Source organism: Saimiri boliviensis, chromosome 4, assembly GCF_048565385.1.
Source record: "Saimiri boliviensis isolate mSaiBol1 chromosome 4, mSaiBol1.pri, whole genome shotgun sequence".
Classification (NCBI taxonomy): domain Eukaryota; kingdom Metazoa; phylum Chordata; class Mammalia; order Primates; family Cebidae; genus Saimiri; species Saimiri boliviensis.
Genome location: NC_133452.1, coordinates 139795039 through 139817189, shown reverse-complemented (window position 1 = coordinate 139817189; position 22151 = coordinate 139795039). Strand labels below are relative to the sequence as shown.

The following is a 22151-nucleotide window of genomic DNA, read 5'->3' as shown; positions in this document are numbered from 1 at the left end:
CTCTGTGTCTTCATTTGTAAGTCGAACTGGAGCTCCTGGAGGCCTCCTGCGGTTTGGTGGAAAACAAGCAAATCACCGAATCATCTCGCCCACCCGCCCCTGGAGAAGCAGGATTCGGCTGGCTCTGAGCGGCCTCAGCCTCCTGTCCCCAGGAAGCATCTCGTCTTCGGGTTGCTACAGTGACGGAAAGACAACGATTTTTAAAAACTGAGCTCTCATTTCATTTAGCTTCTTAAGAAAACCGTTGCAGCTGTCTAAACTCGTCCTGGTAGAAGTCTGCAAAATAGGAAGGAGCTTGAGGGGTTCTTTTCGGGTCAGCTTCATATAAAGGAGAGGCACCAGGGTCTGCGGGATCGTTTTCTATTTTTTATTATGAAAAAAATTTTCATAATACACAACGTGGAGCGACTACCCAGTAAGCCCTCTCATAGGCTCATCACATAGATGTAACAATTGTCAAGGTTTTGCCACACTTGCTTCATTCATCTTTCTGTTTTCATTTCTTGCTGAAATATTTTACAGCAAATGTAGACATCATGTTTTAAAAGTGCTCCTTATAACTCCTCTCCACATCTCCAGCTCTAGTTGTCATACCTAAGATTACATTTCGGTGTAGACAGGCACACCTTCCCATGAGAAATTCCAAAATAGGGCTGGTTCATTGTTCTGGTTGTGTATTTTACAAACAGAACTCTCCATGTCCCCAGGTGACTTGGAGCTCTGAGTTTCTTGGCTTTCTTCTGGCTGCTGGATCTCCAGAAAGGCTGGCAAATGTTCCCTCCCCCACTTTCACTGCAGGCCGGTGTGCCACGGCGTCTGTAAACTGTGAAAAGGGGTGCTGTTTCCTTCAGTCACCAGTTAACCCCCACAATGCCTTCCATGTATGCCTGATGGAAGCATAATGTATTGCAAGAGCACGTGTCCTTTGAAAATATCTGCAGGTATGCATTGTCCATGTGTGCGGTGCAGCAGTTTCCAAATCATTTTTTTTTCCAACAGTGGCTAGCTATGGAAGAACTTTTCATATCGTCTCAAAGTGCCTGAGGGAGAATTTTGGACTAGGCTGGATGGGTGAAGGACTCGTGGGGAGGGAGCATGGGAGATCCGGTTGGCTTTCTATGCAGCTCCCTGCCCCCAGGACTCTGTACAGATATTTCACAAATAGTTGTTTATTGATTTATTTGATGCTTTTGCTCGCTCAAGCGATCCATGTTGTGCTCTTAGCATTTCCCTCACCCCCTCCCAACGCTACCCTGCACAGATGAGTGGTGATGCGGTGGTCGCGAGTAGCCCTAAATTTACCGTTTGAAAAGTGCACCTGCTCCTGATTACCTTAAGTCACTTAATAATGCTTCTGTGCTTGTTTCTGTTTTTTGGTAACATGGAGATCAGGAAAATAAAAGTAAGAAAAAATGATGCCCCTCCCACAGTTATTATAAAGGTGAAATAACGGTTGTAAAAAGATATTTACATTCTGACATACACACACTTGCAGTTTTTTTTTTTTTTTTTTTTTCAATCTAATACATACACTGTTTAGTTTTAAGGCACCCTTTAAGTTTCACAGTACTTAGGATCTCTCTTATCCTGGGTAATCTCTCATAGGCGGATTTGGGTTTGTCTTTAATAAGGAAAAGATGGGTCCGTTGTCTAGAAGTGTAAGCCTGCCTATGAGGACTGGGGTCCCTGCTCTCAGGGTGTTTTCGGGCTGTGGGTTGGGTCTCTAGGGCTCCACTGAAAAGAGCGAACTCTGAGAGAGGGAGAGGGGATGTTTCCCTTGGTTGGACCTAGAGGTTTGTTCCTCCAGGTATATCAGATTCCTCTGCAGCACTGGGGGTCCAGCCGTCTGCATTCTCGGAGTCCTCTGACCCCGAAATCCCATCCGGCAGAACGTGAAAGTGCAGCTGAAAGAAAACTCGCCCGCGCAGCTCTCAAGGGCGCCTCGCGGGTTCCTAGTGGACGTGGTGGACCACAAAGCCACCACCGCATTTGTTTGTTTCAGGCGGGACTTTCCTTCTCTCCATCCTATTTCCGCTTTCCAAGAGAAGCAGGCTCTGGACTGTCCTGTGGGAGGCGGCGGGACACCGGAGGACCCTCATCTTCCACGTGAGCCACAGCATCTCAGGAGCCCGGGCGGCTGGCGACTGTCTCCCCGCAACTACAACAGGATACAAGGGGCCGCTGCCGGGCACCCCTACTCTACCCTATAGGCTTGCAGCCTGGCTCTGAAAATGGAACCTGCAGTATGAAATGCGAACGTGGTCAACGCTTTTTCCCATTTAATTTTTTTTTTTTTTTCTGTGCTTCCCCCTCCCTCCTCCTCCAGAATACCCTGTACTTAACCAGCTACATGATCTGGAACAAGTTACTTTATGTTTCTGCACCTCTGTTTTGTGATTTCTACGATTTGGATCGTTATAATAGCTAACAGTGTTGTTGGGAGGATTAAACGAATTAATACAAGCCAAGCTCTTAGAGCGGCGTGCGGCACTTGGGAAGTGCTCTGTAAAAGTCGGCCCTGAAACTGATGGCGCAGAGTCCTCGGAACTCCGTCCCGTGTGTGCGGCGCGGCCCTACGGCTTTCCCCAAGGTGGTTTCGACCACGGCCCACAGAGCTTGGAGGGAATTGGGCCCCTGAGCCTGTCCCAGCCCCAGCCTAATTGGTGTGCTTTTAGGATTTGGTTAAGTATTGAGTTAGGCACGGAGCTGGGAGAACGAAAGGTGGGGCAGGAGCTCGGCGGATGGCTTAAGCCGGGAATGCGGCGGAGCAAAGCAGGTGCGCGCGGGCTCGAGCGGTGGCGGCCGCTGCTCCCCGGGTCCTGCGTGCTGTGGCCTGCGTAGTTCTTCTAGAAGGGGCCTGGTAGCTGGCGTCAGACTCAGCGCTGCTTCTCCTGGCCCCTGCCTGGCCACCCCCTCAGCTCCCTGCCTTGAATTGCTGGGGGTGCAGAATGCTTTCTGCAGCTTGGCGCAGTGGAGACCTCGGTGTGCGAGAGCGCTCTCCGGGAGGGGTGTCACCAAGGGCAGCGTCTAGAAGCTGGAGGTGGAAAGCTGGGAGGGAATTTCTGTTGTGGCGTCTTCTCTTCTATGCCTGAGCCGCGGCCAGGTTCTTCCCCGAGTGGGACTCGTCTCCAAATTTTGTGTGGAAAAGGCAGGCGATAAACGATCGCGTTTCGGTGGTCGTCCTTGGCCTCGAGGCCAGCGGGGGCCTCTTGAGGGCTCGTGAGGTGGCGTATGGCTGGCAGGGGCAGGCTGACCTCACCTTGGGCGAAACCGGCCCCGCAGCGGCGGCCGCGGGATGCGAGGCGCGAAATCTTAGGCAGCCCAGGCGCCGCCGGGCACCGCGGCTTGGACGGCTTTCAGAAGGGGGTCCAGACGCGGCCGCTCGGCTGAGCTAGGAGGGCGGAGAGGGAGAGGGGAAGTGACCTCTTGAACCTCATCAAATGCAAATGTTATAAGAAGTTTGTTAAGAAAAGAAAAGCGGAAGGACAGGGAAATGGAGAAACGTGGAGTCCACCTGAGGCTTGAATGGCCTTTTTAGAGTTCCAGGCCCCTGGGGTTTGCAGACTTCTCTGCGGTAGACCGACTATTGGTAATGGACTTTGCATTTTCCCGCAGGAGGGTGAAGCTACCGGCCACTTCCTCCAATATGCATATTTTACATACATAAACACCTTTGCAATTTTATAGGTATTTAAATAAACCATTCATATAAACTCTTACTCTTAAAACGATCCGCACAAAATCGCTTTTATCTCAGATCATTTTCACTCCTTTTAATTACCTGCTTTTGTTGCTTGGGTTTCACCTTTAGGCTGGTGGCCAAAGTGTTTTTACGTTCAACTTTGCCGTCTGTTCTATTGTACCTTACTACCCCAATAACTTTTCTTATCAACATGGACACAGAACAGAGTTAACATTTAATTTTCCCAATTGGATGGGTAATATAATTTTGAGAGAGGCAAATGTCTCCTTCGTTTGGTCTTTGTTGGTTCTTAGCGAGGGAGAATGCCGGTGGGGGCTTCAGCCGCAGCAGCCTAAGGAGTGCTGCAGCTGTGACTAGTTTTTGGCTTTAAAAAAGACTGATCGTTGGACGCAGTGGCTCACGTCTGTAATCCCAGCACTTTGGGAGGCCGAGGTGGCAGATCACGGAGTCAGGAGTTCGAGACCAGCCTGGCCAACATAGTCAAACCCGGTCTCTACTAAAAATATAAAAATTAGCTGGGTGTGGTGGTGCACACCTGTAGTCCCAGCTACTCAGGAGGCTGAGGCAGGAGAATTACTTGAACCTGGGAGGCGGAGGTTGCAGTGAGCCTAGACTGTGCCCCTGTACTCCAGCCTGGGCGACGGAGCCAGACTTGTCTTAAAAAAAAAAAAAAAAAACAAACCGACATACTTGATGAGCCAGGTATTCATCTATTTACTTTTCAAGTTTCTGGACCTGTTACAAAATATGTCAAGCATCTGAGAAACTGTGAGCGGTTTCCATAAGTCAACTTTCATTCACGAAAAGGGGGAGGAGCTCCTAATTTTTTTATTCTCCCTTGAAAGGGCAGGCTGTTTTGGGATCTGAAAATATAAATGAAACCTCCAGAAACCCATGTTTTAGAACAAAATGGGTGTGGAAAGCTAAGCAGGCCAGTTGGGCAGTCAGGATTTGGGGATGGAGGGTGAGGAAGGCAGGGAGTTGTGTAGATTCTATGGGCAGCAGTGTCGCTCTGAGTGAGGGTACAGAAAGCACTCGGGGCTCTGTGCTGGTGTCAAAGAAAGGGGCAAGGGAAAGAGGCAGGGAGTGGCAGATTCTCTTCAGGAGAATTTTCCATCTGGAAAGGAGGTTTACGCATTCATCACCCATCTCTGGTAAGATGCTTGGTGTAGGTGGAAGGGCATATGTTGGTCTTGGGCTGAGGGAATCTGCCTTACTGAGCTCCGCTATAAAGAAATTTAATAAACTTCTTTTGTTTTGTGGTTTCTACCTATGGAAAACTTTTCTGCAGTTGGAGGGCTCTCAGAAGAGATCTGAGGCAGGAAACCTTTCCATTTGTAAATCAGTTACAAAAAATATGCGGTGGAGTTAAGCATTTTATGGCCATAGGGATTTAATAAAAAGAGAAAGAATATAGGTGTATAGAGTAGGGAAGCCTGGCTGGAGAATAAATTTATTCTTTTTGTTTGATTCATTTTGTTTTTATTTTCTAACACCAAAATGTGTAAATTTATAGCAATGAAAAAATAATAAGCAATTCTGGTTGTCTCAAATTCATTATGATGTATTCATGATCCCTTTCTAACTAAGATATTATTTTGAGGGCAAAATTTGATTGATGTCTAGACTCTGGATGTCCCTACAAAGTGGAGATTGGAGCTGGCAGTGTCGGTAACACCACTTGAAAACATTTCTCCTGGCCTTTACTATTTGCACTTTTTCTTCAAGTTTTCATTCGCTTTTCTAATTTTTAAAACTTCTAGTACAATGACATAGTGCAATTTACTTTCACACCTTGAGTTAAAAGTGGAATTTCAATTGATGGAAATAGAGAAAATCAGGTTACTCAAATAATGCCAAAGAATTTATTTGCATGATTCAAAGTTACCTTCAAGACTGCCATCTAAATGAGTTCTTTCTTTTTTTTTTTAAAGTAAGATGAATATATTAACACCTTCAAAAATAAATGATTTTTAATAGTTTGTGAAGGAAGTGACCCACGAAAGGATGAATGCTTTGGTCCATGAGAGTCATAATGAAGCCATGATTTATCTTTTGTCTTTCTGCACATAAATATAAACATATTACACAAGTGAAATTCTTTCTCTATTTTTCCTTAACCCGTTTTTCTTACATAACAAAATATCAGAAATATTTACTAGTTTTTAAAGTTTTAAATATTACTTTGAGAATTTAATTTATTTTAAAAGATTCTAAATTTATTTTTCTTTTTATGTGATAACCTGCACAGCATTTACTTGGGATTTACTGTCTTTTTTAGAAAACATCAACATCTTGGCAAATCTCCTATTATTCTTTTAAAGAGTAAGTAAATCTAATAAAAGCTTCATATTAATCTTTTAAAGAGGAAGAGGTAGAAACTGTTTGAAACTAAGAAAACTAGAGTCATTGGAAGATTGAAAGTCAACCCTAAGGCCAGTGCAGTTTCACATTGTCATTAATCCTGGGGAATTTGGAAAGAGAGCAGCGTGATGGAAGATAGGATACAAATATGAATATCTTTCTACACCTAGAGAATTTTGTAGATGTATGATTCTTTGGTTTGCCTGACATTTCTTCCTTTTACTGGTGAGAACATCTTCATATCCTTAGTGAGAACTCTGTTTCTCCCACTCAGTGTTGTTCTAGTGTAGCCACACTGCTGTGGCACCCTAGACATAGGGAGTTATGGCCTGTCTATTCTGCCTGTCCTCTGGCCATGGTATTTGGCCAAGTCTAGGCACAGGGTCACCCTCCGTCACATAGAGTTCTTCCCTGGGATTGTTAGTAAAGGAAGTGAGAGAGAGGTTCACTCTTTTCCCTCTGGGATTATGAGCATTAAGGACATATGCTTTGAACTTGGCATGGCCACCGACCTCCTCACTTCTCTGGTTTCTAGGGGAAGCTCATTTATAATAGAAGAGTCTGGGACCAGTGCACAGGAGGGAGCAGAGGACACAGACACGGAGGGCTCTCAACACTTTTGGAGGCTGGGGGCTGCCCCAGTCCCAGGAGTTCTCATTTTACCATCCAGTTCCTTAGTTCCACAAATATTTTTTAAGTGCCTACTCAGCTAGGCACTGGTCTAAGTGCTGGGGAAACATGCAGAGAAAACAATCGATGTTTCCACTTTCAAAGCTTAAATTTGGGGGATCAGACAGACAAAAAGTAAGTATGCAAAAGCTTTCAGATAGAAGTGATACGAGGATGGACAGTACATAAGAAAGTCAGTCCGTGGTGATGGTAAATGAAGGTGATGTGATAGACACATGGGCATTGGGGGTGATCAGGAAAGTCTTCTCTGGGAAGACACTGGTCTGAGACTTGCGAATGGAGAGGAGCTAGCTATGGGAAGGTTGGGGGCAGATGGAACAGGAGATGCAAAGGCCCTAAGAAATGCCTTTGGGACATTCAAAGGACATCAGAGGACCAGGGAACCTGCCTTCTCCATGCTAGATGCTGGTTGTTAGGAAAGAGAGACTGGGGCCGGGCGCGGTGGCTCACGCCTGTAATCCCAGCACTTTGGGAGGCCGAGGTGGGTGGATCAGGAGGTCGAGAGATCAAGACCATCCTGGTCAACATGGTGAAACCCCCGTCTCTACTAAAAATACAAAAAATTAGCTGGGCATGGTGGCCCGTGCCTGTAATCCCAGCTACTCAGGAGGCTGAGGCAGGAGAATTGCCTGAACCCAGGAGGTGGAGGTTGTGGTGAGCCGAGATCGCGCCATTGCACTCCAGCCTGGGTAACAAGAGGGAAACTCCATCTCAAAAACAAAACAAAAAAAAAAAAAAGAGAGACTGTTGATACACAATGACCAAGTCTGACTTTTGGCCTTTTCCTTTCCTAGGCAGTCACCCCTGAAATACTTGCTATTCTGTTACAGCCACAGTAGCTTACCATGCTTTCCACAGCACCTGACTCTATCTATTTCTCCATGAGCTACTAAAGTTTAAGTGACACCCGTTTGTAGATATGTTGACTTTCTCCATTTCAGACACAGTCACATTATTGCTAAACTCTGTAACCCTGAAATCTGGCCATAGCATTAGTATAGGTATGTGACAGATTGAATGAAATTCTTATAAAGTTTGGCAGTATCCAAACCATGCTAGATAATGCATCCAGTTCTAGAATTCAGCATCCAGCAGGAGGACCTGGAACCTAGGGTGATATAGAAGGGAATTGTGACTAATTAAAGGGACAAAGGAGGGTACTTATGATGAAAGCTTATAGGGTGAGAAGCATTGGGTTTTGATAAGGCTGAAGAGGGATTTTAGTTGTAGTCTTAGTAGGCGAAAGACTTATACCTCTCAAATCCAAAGTGTCTTGTTGAAATTTTAACCCATAGTGAAAGAGAAGCAAGAGTTTCGGGTGGGATCCTTTAGGCTGCAAGCAACAGAAATCCTTGTCTATGGAGGCGGGAACACTGAGTCATTATCTCACGTGGCAGGAAGTCTTAGAGTTGGGCAGGTTTTGGAATGGGTTGTGTTAGCAGCTCAATGGTATCATCAAGGGCTCAAATTCTTTCTTACTTTCTACTTTGCTGGCTGCAGAATCCATTTCATCCTAGAACTCATTTATTTTCTAGTCATAAGGTAGTGTCAGTGAGAGCATATGCTTTTGTCATTTATATCCAGGTTATAAAAAGGAAAAAATTATCTCCTTTAACAGTGACATGAAGGTTCTCCTCTCTTTATTTTTGGGGGCCAGTGTAGATCCATGCTTCTCCCTGGACCAGTGACAGTCTCCAGGGAAAAGACACCTATAGATTATCTATGCCAATCATGGGCAAGTGCGGTGGAGCTGACTTGGGCTATTCAGGATGTACCTGTGAAGGCAGGAATGGGTTAACCCCTGCTAAATCGCATGATCTTACACATCTTATAAGATTAAGAAATGAAATCTGGGTCTTTAAGAAGGAAGGAGCATGCATGCATCCATACATGTCAAATAGACAGTGGTAGGTTGATATATTAGTGTGAGGCGTTTAGAGTGGAGATAAGGAAGAGTAATCTAATATAGATGACTTTGAATGTCAGAAAATCTTAGCATAAGAGGATGTAAAATTTCTTTCTTTAAGATGTTAGGTTTCTGTTTGTCTGAAATTATACGTCTGAAGTCTGATCCTGTCTGAACTTGAGGGCCCGGTGGGGTAGGAGTAAAGAAGATTGCCTCCTAAAATTGCCATTAGAGTTCCCTGAGGTGCTGGTTACACACAGATTCCAGAGCCTTACCTCAGAGATTGAGATGCAGTACTTTCCAGTGAGGTCTAGGGCACTCTATTTTTAAACAGTGATTCATATGAGTCTGATGTAGCCTGTCAGCTGAACTCAATTTGGAAACCAGTGGTAATGAATACAGAAGAGGCATATTTTTTTTTTGAGCACATAAGAAACACTCACAAAAATTGACCTTGTACTAGGCTACAAAGGAAATCTCAATAAATTCCAAAGAATTAACATCATATGAACTACATTTACTCATCACAGTGCAATAAATTTAGGTGCTTACTACAAGAACATAAAAATAACAGTTTAAAAACACATTTGGGAGCACTCCTCCTCTGCAAAAGCCCTTAAATTATGAAATAACAATTGAGTGAAAAAGCTTATCACAAGGGAAATTATGCAATACTGAGAGCTGCTGACACAGAAGATACACCACGTCAAAGTGCAGCTAAAGCCTCGCTTCAAGGGAAACTTATAGCTTTGAAAGCAGTGATCAGAAATTAAGAAAAACTGATAACAAAGAAGCTAATATTTAAATCCAGAAGGTAGAACAAAGGCAGTAGAACAAACCCAAAGAAATAATGTGTTAGTCTGAGTTCCTACTTAAAAGCAACAGAGCCCATACTGGCTAGATTCAGCAGAAAATGCACTTATTAAAGGAAATTCAAAGATGGTCTGCTTCCTTGGGAACACCGTAGAGTCATGTTTGAAGTCTGCATCACCAAGAATAATACCCACAAAACAGCTGTGGAAAGATCCCTCTATAGTCATTGCCCCCACCAAGCACCATGAACACTGGCTGTCGATGCCAGGGTTCCCTGAGGTCATCCTGGACAGCATGGAGATTCCACATGCCAGGCATGATGCCTGGCTCCTCATGCTGCTTTCTCTCAAGCAGAAGTCTCTCATGGGTGGGTCTGATTGGCAGAGTCTAGGTTGTCTGTGTGAATTCTAATTGCAGGATGCTGGAAAGGTGAGTTTCTGGATTCCACTTTGGGAGACAGAACTCTTTATGTAGAATCTTCTCAAGATAGTGGGGAAGTGGTAGGGGTGTGCATAGTAAATGTCTTCTACATTCAAGAAGGAAGGATATAATAAAGATAAAGACATGGATAACCTCCCTCTGTATTATTGAGAATAATTATTTACAGAACCAGAAGATTTTTTTTTAGAAAAGGATCCTAAGATAGATACACCTCCATGAGACTTAAAAAAGCGTGATATTACACACATGCACACACACAGGAAATTGATAGAGGACATATAATTTATAACTAATAATTCTTTATGCAAGATTCAAAGTGCTGGGATAGAGACAGTGACTGGGCAAATCTGCCTTAGATGCCTGCCCCTGGCTGTTCTGGGGAGAAGAAAGGCTCTGCCCCCCTGGTTTCTGGGCGGGCCAGCACTGCCTTCCAACAAGACTGCACACAATAGGAAATACCCTAGCGGGGCCATCAACAAGTAGCAGGATCCAGCTACTTGTTGTTGTGTGTGTTATTTCATTGATTTGTGTTCTTTCCAATATCTCATTACTATAAAAAAAGCTTCAATAAACATCTTCATCATCTTTTTGTTTCTTAGACATGAAATTACTGGATCAACAGATGTGAGTAATTTTAAGCCTTTTGGTTAAACTGTCAAATTACTTTCTCTGACAATTGTAACAATTTCCAGCCTTGCTAGCCCTGAGAAGAGAGGACCTATCTCCCTAAATCCTTTCCAGCTTTGGTTATTTCGTAACAGAGGTAGTATCTCATTGTTGTTTCACTTTACATTTTTAAAAATGCCCGAGGATAAACAATTGTCTCTGTATAATCTAAGCTAATATTCACAATATTTTGTAAGGTAGATATCATGATCTCCATTTCACAGATTAAAAAAATGGAAGGTTAAGAAAGATGAGACTACCTTCTGTCAGTTCCTTAGTCAGGAGAGGATGTACATTTAAACCCTGGTTTCTGTGACTCTAAAGCCCTGTTCATAACTATAGCCTTTGTTCATAGAAGATAGGTATATTTGACTAAATACATAAATGAAAATATCTGAAGATCAGAAACAGATGTAGTTGGAGTTTCCCAAAGGGTGTTCCAAGGAACCTGAGACTTCTAATGTTCTCTGGGAAAAAGATCAATTCAATGTTAAAGAAGTTGGGAAACACTGGATAATATTTCCCCTCTTAGAGACTCATAGCAAATGTTGGGATATTTAAGGCCTTGAAAAGTCTTACAGCAAAGAAACTGTCTGACTCTGTTTAACATTCCAGAAAAGTAGTGTTCCAAAGAACATGTTTTGGGAGGTGCTGCCAAGCATTGTGCTCTTATTTTTGTTTCGTGTTTTATTGCATTGGCCTAGACCGTGATACATGATATTGGTGACAGTGGGTATTTTATTGTCTCCTGATTTGATGGGAATGTTCCTAGTATTTCATCATTAAGTATTATGTTGGCTGTGAGTTTAAGATAGACACAGATTATTTATTATCTCAAATAAGACTTTATTTCTTATTTTCTTGCTTAAAGAAGCAGAAATGGATGGTGAATATGAAGGAATCAGCTTCTCAAACAAACTGGAAAAATCCAGTGGTAGGCTATTCATTCAGTAAATAGACCGGATTTTTGATGGACTGGGGATAATTCCCAATGCTCCTTCAAAAACATTGCTGATGGCTGGGGAAAAGCACTTGCATTTTCTCCCAGAAGGGTAGTGTTTTTTTTTTTCTTTTTTTTTTTATTAAAGATGGGGTCTTATTCTGTCCCCCAGGTTAGAGTACAGTCACAATCATAGCTCACTGCATCCTTAAACTCCTGGGCTCAAGTGATCCTCCTGCCTCAGCCTCCTGGGTTGCCAGGATTACAGGTGTGTGCAACCATGCCGGTCTTAGAAGGGTGGTATTTGGATTTATTTGTCAATGTTATGGTTTCTGTGTCCCCACCCAAATCTCATCTTGGATTTCCACATGTTGTGGAAGGGACCTGGTGGGAGGTAACTGAATCATGGGGGTAAGTCTTTTCTGTGCTGTTTTGATAGTGAATAAGTCTCATGAGATCTGATAGCTTTATAAGGGGGAGCTTTCCTGCTCAAGCACTCTCTCTCTGCCTGTTGCCATCTATGTAAGATGTGATTTGCTCCTCCTTGCCTCTGCCATGATTGTGAGGCTTCTCCTACCATGTGGAACTGTAAGTTGGTTAAACCTCTTTCTTTGGTAAATTTCCCAGGCTTGGGTATATCTTTATCAGCATTGTGTAAGTAGACTAATACAGTCACCTTTACTTTAGGCTGGAGAATAGGGGTGGCATTTCTTTGTTCATCATTCATTCAGCATATATGTTTTGAGTGCCTACTAGGTGTCAGGCTCAGTTTTGGGTTCTGTGCCTCTAACACAGTTCATGGTGGTGCCTAATAGACATTGTCAGTTGAAACCAAGTAAAGAGTTGGCCGTGATGAGGGGCTGTTTTCCTGTCCTCATACCAAGAGGTCTAATAATGTAGGGATGCTCTGCTTCTGCTCCCTTCCTTTCTTACCCTTCTCTCCTCCTCCCCCTTCTCACCTTAGCCATGTTGAGTGTCTGCTGGACACAGCCAAGGGGCTGTGGACAAGCATCTTTCCCTTAGAGATGTATCCTTCAATCTGGCCCAACCCTGGCTTAGATGTGGCATAAGTATTCAAAATAGAACTAGCCCAGGAGTTTTTTACTACTCTGGACATAGGACGTTGCTTTTGGCCAGAAAAGTCCTTGGAGATGGACTTGGTGGTCCTTGGGGGGAACTGCCCAATGAATGATTGCATTGAAGCTTTGGAAACCATTTTTTTCACCAACAATTTCCTTGTCTACAAGTTTATGAGGCAGTAAATAGCCCCTGTGTGCATAATGAATTCTGACATCATAGTCCACGGCACTTAAAAACAGCGGGCTGGCCTGCACTTTTATTAGCAGCACAGCCTGAGGCGGAAAACTAGTCCAGCCTGTCCCAGCATTCTGTTATAGACTTTACTATAAAACCTCCCCTGGCGTTCCCTATCTTCAGCAAGGATGCTTTTTCAGGGTCCAACTAATTTCCTCCTCCTTTTCCTTGAGGATCGTCAGAATGAGATGCAGTCAGATTACACAAAGCCTAGGCCGTCTTCAGTTTTTTGTCTGTGGGTGCAAAACCTGGTTTATGGGACACCTGGGTAGTCCTCATCTATAGAGTGTGACAGAATATGAGCGAGTTTCTTGTCTCTGCGACAACACTTGGTGAATCTACCTTCTTTCTTGCATTCATCCCAACCTGGAACCTCTGAAGTTGTGGCAATTTTATTTGAATGAATAAAGCAAATATACTGAAAAATAGGTGAAGGAGGAAGGGCTGGAAATGGGGGATGAAGTGTTAGTTCTTAACGTGTCTCCTTTGGTCAGGTTGAAAAGGTTTCAAAGAAACTGAGACAGAAAAGGAATAATTTTTCTGTGAGTGGAGAAACTTCATTTTAGAAGCAATAGTAATGAAAGCACAGAGACGGCTGGTGTGTTCTGATTTTTACCATGGAGCTTGGTTTTCCTGTCCCTGAGGGTCTCTGGCACATGGATGGCAAGAGCTGATGACGGGTTACAGTTTATGACAGTGAGTTTTATTGGTATCTATGAGGCAGTCACGATCCATCTGGCTTAATTATTATAACTTAAGGGTAATTGGGGGAATCATTTTATGGTTCCACTGCACAGGGTGGACCATAGGTCACAAAATGTTTAACAATTACCAATAAACTGCTTAGAATGTAAACATTGGTTTATTGTAGAGTGAGCATAAATTCTCCTTTTTTCTTGTTCAACTTGAGAATGCCTCTCATTTAAAATATTATCCAGAAGGTCTGTGTTTTACAATTCCAAGATTATACTATCTTTGTCTTAAAATAGAAGATGTGGCTGGGCATGATGCTCATGTTTGTAATCCCAGCACTTTGGGAAGCTGAGTGGGGAGGATCACGGGAGCCCAGGGGTTTGAGACAAGCCTGGCCAACATAGCCATATCCCGTCTCTACAAAGAATAAAAAAAACTTAGCCGGGCATTGTGGTGCATGGCTGTAGTCCCAGCTACTTGGAAGGTGAGGCTGCAGTGAGCCAAAGTTGTGCCACTGCACTTCAGCCTGGGTAACAGAGACCCTGTCTCAAATAAAAAAATAAATAAATAAAAGGTAAATAAAATGGAAGATGTCTGCCCTAGGGTCCATGCTTTTTTTTTTGAGACGGAGTTTCGCTCTTGTTACCCAGGCTGGAGTGCAATGGTGCGATCTCGGCTCACTGCAACCTCCACCTCCTGGGTTCAGGCAATTCTCCTGCCTCAGCCTCCTGAGTAGCTGGGATTACAGGCATGCACCACTATGCCCAGCTGATTTTTTGTATTTTTAGTAGAGACGGGGTTTCACCATGTTGACCAGGATGGTCTCGATCTCTTGACCTCGTGATCCACCCGCCTCGGCCTCCCAAAGTGTTGGGATTACAGGCGTGAGCCACCGCGCCCGGCCTAGAGTCCATCCTTTAAGAAGTCTGCTGTGAGTTGCGAATCATCCTATAAGGAGATCTCCGTGAGGTGTCGATGAGTGGCAGGCTAGCTCAGGGCTCACTTTCACCAGAAGTGGAAGGCGGGGAATGGGCACTGGGATACTGGAATGCCCTGTGCCCGAGTGGCCTGAGCCATCTGTGGGTTGGTCTGGACTGGGCCATGTCTTGTACACCGGGTTTCCACTTGCTAGGGTGAGGAGGCACAGGTGTTGGGCTTCCAAGGGACAGCCTGGAGAGGTCTGCTCCCTCTTTTTGTCTGAGTATTTGGCCACTGATGACACAACCAGTGCTTGTTCCTCTAGAGTCTTCTCTGTTCTCTGGACACCCTCATATTTGCTTCAGATTTTTCTCATGTAGAAAACTTCCTTAAAAACTCTTAGGTTTTCCTGTTTTGATTTGAGAAAACACTGCTTCTTTAGGCTTGTTTTTCCAAGGCCTAGAGCTGGCCTCCTTACTTTGGTTTAGATATTAATACCTTGGTGAAAGTTTGCTACTTTCCTTCTTTTATTTTATTTATTTTTAGAGATGGTATCTCTCTGTCACCCAGGCTGGAATGCAGTGGCATGATCATAGCCCACCTCAGCCTCAACCTCCTGGGCTCCACTCACCCTCCTGCCTCAGCCTCCTGAGTAGCTGGGACTCCCAACGTGCACAGCCATGCCCAGATAACTTTTATTTTTTTTTGTAGAGATATGTTTCCCAGGCTGATCTTGAACTCCTGGCCTCAAGTGATCCCTCTGCCCTGGCCTCTGAAAGTACTAGGGTTATAGGCATGAGCCACCATGTCTTGCTATTTTTCTTACTTAAAAAAATTTCTCCCGTCCCTGGGACAAAGAGAGAAGTAAAACAAACAAACAAATCAAAGCTTTTGTACTTTTCTAGGTCATCACAATTTGCATGTGGAAACAAAATTCTGAAATGCTTTTTGTTTTGAATGATATTCAGAATGGAGGGGCATCTGGCATCTGTGCTTTCATAAAGCCGAGGGAGGGTTCTAGGAAAAGTCCACACATATTTGATTTTCGTCCCCGTTTGTATCTGGATCTTTCCCTCCTGTGGTCTGCACTAAGAGCTACTACAACGGCCTTCTTTCTCTGAGGTGTCTTCTTACTTGGGAAAAGCCCACAGGCTCCATGATAGTTTTCTTGGCGTGATTTCCTGCAGTGGTTGAGCATTTAGCAAACAATCTCAATGCTCCTCTGTGCTTTTGAGGTGAAATTTAACTGGAGTTCGTCTGTGTCCCAGAGACCTGATGCTCTGTGTTAGCTGCATTTGAGGTGAAATTTAACTGAAGGTTTGTCTGTGTCCTGGAGACCTGATGCGCTGTTAGCTGAGTATGTACGGTGTTCCCCGCGCTTCAGAGCCATGGTGTGGAGCCGTCCTCCATAGTGACTTACGTATCGAGCGAAAATTACCCAGTGAAACTTCACAACCAGAGCAGACCCATGAAGGCAAGGGTTTGAAACATCTGAGATTTCAACTTAGTTCCTGAGATAGGGAAGCCTTCTTTTTCCTTTGCAAGTTTCTTTTCCCTTTTACTTTTTTCAAGTTTCATTGTTGCTGAATAGGTTATCTGTAGGTCAGTGGGTTTACGGGTTGTTTGGATTTCCTAAAATTGTGTTTTTCCCTAAATGTGGCACGAGAGATTGTTTGCAGGCTGCTGTATGAATGGGACGGCCCACTGAGGCCAACACAATGCTGCTATTTCTGTCTCTCTCCGTTGCCCCCAGTGAAGGTATTTTAAGGCTCCCTGGTATTTAAGAAGACTAAAATCAGCAGAGAAAAATCCTGAACTTCTTCAGTTTCCTGCCAGTTCTGCAGAGTTCAGAACGTTTATTTTTTATTTTATTTTTTTAAAGAATTTTTTCCGTGACATTCAAGAAGCCAGCTACATTTTGCAATACTTTTCTTTCTGATGAATAATTTTCCAGATAACAGCGTGTGGATGAATTTCAGTTTAATGGAGAGGCCATATAACTCCAGATGCAAATGCAGATGTTTATGAGTTCATGGAATGAAAGTTATAAATGTCCTGACTGCTGAATGCCTTGAGAAACATCCCTTTTTCTATTTAGAGAGGGAGAGAAAAACCCCCAACAACCCAGATTTGCTTAATTTCCTGCTTTAAACATTCATGCTTTAAAGGAGCTCATTTACATAATAAATTATATTGCCTGAGAGCATATGTGGGGAAATTTTGACCAAAAACTCTTTTCCTTTAATCTGCACATGCTGTGGTTTGTGAAAGTGTGTGTTCACATGCAGAATTACTTATCAATATGGAAGGCTTTAGTCCATGGACAGCACAGTTTAAAATAAACTCCATTCAGTTAGCAACATGGTAAATTATTATTCATTCTGAAACTCATATTTTAAAAGTTTATTTAGTTCTCTTGCCCTAACAAAGGTAAAGATGTTAAGTAAACTCATAGAATTATTTTGAGTTACCACTCAAAAAATAATTTAAGACTTAATAATTGCATCATGTAATAATCTTTTGGATCTGATTTGGGATACTTTGTGTGAGAATAAATAATTATTTCTTATTATAAAAATATAGAATGGAGTCACTTGAATAGGATTCTTAGGTTATAATATTTTCATGTTTGTGATGCTGATGGATCTACAAGTGAACATTCATTAAACTTTCCAGATTTTCAACAAATATTTATGGAACCATTGCTACATGCCAGAAATCTTTGCCAAGGGCTGTTGATTCAGAGGTGAACAAGGCTGATAAGGTTTGCTGCCCAGCCTTCCCTGAGAAAACGTAAGAGGGCACTTGAAGGATGCAGGAGAGATGATGTTAGGGGTTGGATTTGGCCTCTCCAGAGCTCATATGTTGAAACCCCAACCTTCAGGATCTCAGGATGTGACTATATTTAGGGATAGAATGTTAAAAGAGGCATTTAAGTGAAAATGAGACCTTTGGGTGAGCCCTAATCCAGTTTGGATGCTGTCTTTATAAGGAGATGAAATGAAGACACAGATACACGAAGAGGGAAGGTCATTTGAAGACACAGAGAGAAGACGCCATCTGAAAGCCAAGGAGAGGGGCCTCAGGAGAAACCAACCCTGCCCATGTCTTGGACTTCCAGCCTCCAGGACTGTGGGAGAATAAATGTTGTTGTCTAAGTCCCCAGTGTGTGGTATTTGTTATGGCAGCCAGAGCATGCTAACTCAGATAGAAAGCTGGCTAATAAAATAGAAAGAGGAATAGTGCTTAAGGAGACTGGGTTGAATGACAGTTCACTCTCCTGTGACAATACAATGTGGAATTTTTTAAAAAAAAGTATTTGCAGAGTAAATCCTAATGCTTGATAACTGTGCCTATAATAAGTGACACAGACACATTGCTACTGCTTTTCTGCTATGCCTGTTAATATTATCATTAGTTGCAAAACTCCTGAAGCACGTGGGGATGACGCCATCTGCTGGACCGTATCCTTCTGCTCCCGTGCGTAAGGGCAGAGGGTAAGAGGAGTGCTTGGTATTGATTCTAAACTAAATCATTCTTAAGACTGCAAGAGTCTGTCATGAGCCATGGGAAGTTATTTTAAAATAATGGGAAAGGGAAGTTTTGTATTATGAACACCGTCTGCATCATCTCTTTTATCTGGGAAGAAACTGAGGTTCTGCTTTGCAGTCACATTTTTGTCCGTGGTAAGTGGATAAATGTGGTTCGCATCATTCAGTGCCTTGGGAATGTCTTACGGGATATTTCTGGAATGGGCAAAGTTCAGCACAGTCTGGAGCCAAAATGTCCTCATTGAGCCAATATAGTTCAAATCTTTATGACCCGTCTCCAGAATGGCGTGCACATGTGAGGGGTTGACAGTGAGGTGGAACATGTCCCCAGGAACGGAGAGAAAGCTGTAGAGAAGCAAGCGTGCTGTGTGGCTGCCTTGAATGTCCTTTCTGGTTTGGAAGCCTGCAGCTGCAGAAGGCCTATGAGTGTGGAGGAGGCTCTTCCTGGTAAAGAAGCCACCTCCCAACCCTGGTTGGAAGCCCCAAGGCTGTGGGAAAGCCCAAGCTCCCTGTGCCTTGATTTTTTTTTTTTTTTTCTCTTCCTGGATTCTGCCTTCAAGATCAAAGGAAGTCGTCTAGAATAGTGTTCTCATGATGTGGTCTGTGGATCCCTGGAGTCTCCATGACCCTTTCAAGGGTCTGCGAGGCTGAAACTATTTCATAATAATACTAAGACAGTATTTCCCCTTTTCACCATCACTCTCACAGGATAGTGCCCTAGGATTTTCCAGAGGTTGTGATAGGTGGCGTGTGAAGATGCTAGATGATGGCTGGTGAAACGTGTGCTTGTGTTCTTATGTTCTCCAGAACCTTCTAAGTTAGTAGGGCTGATGTGTTCCCATGCACATTTTCAGAGATGAACTCAGGTTGTGTTCTCAGTACCTCCACTAGGTTCCTGCTGTCTGTCTTCCCTGTGCCTACTATCATCTTCATGCATTATTTTGAAGTCTCAACAGTTTCCTTGTAACGGTGCAGAAATATAACAAAAAGTATGGTTTTTTTCTTGTTTCAATAGCAGTTTACTATTTTTCTGAACCGTTTTATAAATTTTATAATTCTGTCTAAAACTGTTACAATTCTAGAATCTAATATCTTATTCTAGAATAAAATGAAATTTATTTATTACACATTTTCATTATATTTAAGGATGTGTCATGGACTTTTCCAAAGGGACATGAGAAGATTTGCTTTCTCAGCGTGCAGCTGTGCTATCCATATGTAAAGACGCTGAAAAGTATAGAATTGCTGTAGCAGAACATTCTCTCGGTCATGAAAGGAGAAGTCTAATCCCAAGAAACTGTGTGAAATTGAAATAGGCAATGAAAATGTGATGGGCATCAGCTCTATAGATATTAATAATTTACCTTATTTTGTCTTATGCAACAGAAAATGTCTGAATTATATTATGGTGGTAGTTAAATTGTGACATTATTTTTGGACAAAACATTCAGAGTTTAAAGGACAAGGGAATTGAGTGTTTTAAATATACACATGATGAGCCTCTTAAAAACCCCAAACTTGTTACAGCCTTTCAAACTAGACATGAAAGAGCCACGGAAGCATCTTACAGAGTAAGTTATCATATTGCACAGGCTGGGAAAGAACACGACCGCTGAGCCAAGAATGAGGCCTTCTAGGGCTGGCTTTGCTGAGTGTCTACTGGTTGCAGAGTCAGCAGAGAAGTTGTGACACTGCCACTATCAATACTGTGACCTGTTGAGTGAAAGTCTCAGCTGCCAACAGGAAGACTGTATTAATATCTTGTCTGCACAATTGTACTTTTTGCTTATAAATGGAGGCTGGACTTACTGCTTTTCTTGTATTCATCTTGTATCAGATACATGATCATCAAAGAAGGCTTCTTTGATGGGTAACACACACACACACACACACACACACACACACACACACCCCACACAGTGCTGAAATGGTCAAAGTGATGAATAACTTTTTTGATGTCTTTTATTCTGTGTTGACATTTACACCAATGTGCACGTGCGGTGGTGGGTCAAACAGCTGTGGGCTCACCACACATTGAGGCAGTGATACTAAACTGTGCTACACTTGTAACCACTGTGTTGTTTGCTTCTTTGCTGTCACACACTCACAGCCTCAGCCTTCCGAGTAGCTGGGATTGCAGGTACACACCACCACACCTGGATAATTTTTGTATTTTTAGTAGAGACGGAGTTTCAACATGTTGGCCAGGCTGGTCTCAAACTCCTGACCTCAGGTGATCCCTCCACCTCAGCCTCCCAAAGTCTTGGGATTACAGATGTTTGCCACTGCACCAGGCCAGGTCCTCAGTTTTTAAGGGTGCAGAGAAGTCTTGAGATTAAAAAAAAAAGTTGTGAGAAACACTGCTCTAGAATTTTGACTAGACCAGACCAAGTCTGGTCATAATTTCAGGAAATTGATCTGTCTTTGAGCAATCTCTAATTTGTCTTGATCCAAACCCATCAATTCATTTCAACCAGTGTATATGATATCTACCAAGTTCCCATCATGGTAACTGATGGTACAAAGCCAGAAGTTTGAATTTAAATTTCAAGGAGCTATGAAAAAGGGAGTATAGCCCGTGGATCTCAAGAGAGAACAGCTGACCACTTTAAGAGCTGCAGGTGCAGCACGTGTTGGCACACATTCAGGCAGGTCAATGTATTGGTAGTGGCAAGAAGAGGACTTCCTTTTTGGAAGCCTTCTATTTTACAGTGAGAGTGAAGAGCTGGGTATGGAGGTTTAAGAAAAGAAGAGGTATGAAGTAGTCTTATTTCTTGTTTTTTTTTTTTTTTTTTCAAATTACTCAACCTGTATTGTAATGATCTAAATAGATACTTCAAGGCACAGATACTATAAACAAAAAGGGGCCAAAATCTGTAATGCATAAGCTAGATAAAGGGTTAATACTTCCAGCGTACGAAGAGCTCTCACACATTGTTAAGAAAAAGACAAAAACCTAATAGAAAAATAGGCAAAGAATATAATTTGGTAACTCATAGTTGAAGAAATCCAAATTATACATAAATATCAAAGAAGTGCAATGAAAGAGGGAAATGTGGTTTAAGTAATAATATCATTTTCACCCATATGCTTGGCAAAATTTAAGCACAGTGGGACAGACAGAATTCAGAGAACTAAAATTTTCTTGTGAGTGTGAATTAGTATATCACTTTTGGAAAATAACTTTTGTTGTGAGTGTGAATTAGTATCACTTTTGGAAAATAACCTGGGAGTATCTACAATTCAGGGGAAAAAACCCTTAGAACTTTGACACCGCCATCTAACATTTGGGAATATATCCTTGAGAAAGAAAATCATGAATATATAATAATACATATACAAAAGTGTTTATTTCTGCATTTTTCCTTTTATTGGAATACAATTCACATCCCAAAAAACTCACCCATTAGAATATACTGTATATTTATATCTTGTACTCTTACAATAAAGTAGGCTGCAGAAAAGAAAATGTTATTAAGAAAAGCATAAGGAAGATAATATATGTTTCCTATTCATTACCTGAAAGTGGATCATTATAAAGGCTGTCATTCTCATTGTCTTCATGTTGAGTATGTTGGAAAGGAAGTGGAAGAGGCAGAGTTGGTCTTGCCATCCTGGGGTGGCAGAGCTGGAAGTAAGTGAACTGTACAGTTCAAACCCATGTTGTTCATGGGCCAACTGCATTCACAAAGGTATGCAACCACCATTACTATCTGTCACCTAGGCTGGAGTGCAGTGGCATGATCTTGGCTCACGGCAACCTCTACCTCCTGGGTTCAAGTGATTCTCTTGCCTCAGCCTCCCAAGTAGCTAGGATTACAGGCACACGCCACCACGCCTGGCTAGTTTTTGTATCTTTAGTAGAGACAGGGGTTTCTCCATGTCAGCCAGGCTGGTCTCAAACTCCTAACCTCAGGTGATCTGTGGCTTTGGCCTCCCAAAGTGTTGGGATTACAGGTGTGAGCTACTGTGCCCAGTCCTACTTCATTCTTTTTAATGGCCAAATACTATTCCATTTTATGGAAGTACCACATTTTGTTTGTCTATCAGTTGATAGATATTTGAGTTGTTTCTACCTTTTGGCTATAATAAATAATGCTGCTACAAATATTTGTGTGCAAGTGTTTGTGTGGACACGTTTTCAGCTCCCTT

General features: G+C 42.8%; 1 protein-coding gene and 1 long non-coding RNA gene across 4 annotated transcripts in view; both read left to right on the top strand.

Moving 5' to 3' along the window:
* The window catches only part of LOC104651283 (uncharacterized), an 81296-nt gene that overhangs the window by 9421 nt on the left and 49724 nt on the right, over positions 1-22151 (top strand). The window lies entirely within an intron of this gene.
* On the top strand, positions 522-2327 carry LOC141584169 (uncharacterized). The gene is given in 4 exon segments (XM_074397085.1): positions 522-941; positions 1829-1844; positions 1846-2182; positions 2185-2327. Coding segments are annotated over 4 exon segments (456 nt in total). The 5' UTR covers positions 522-883; the 3' UTR covers positions 2230-2327.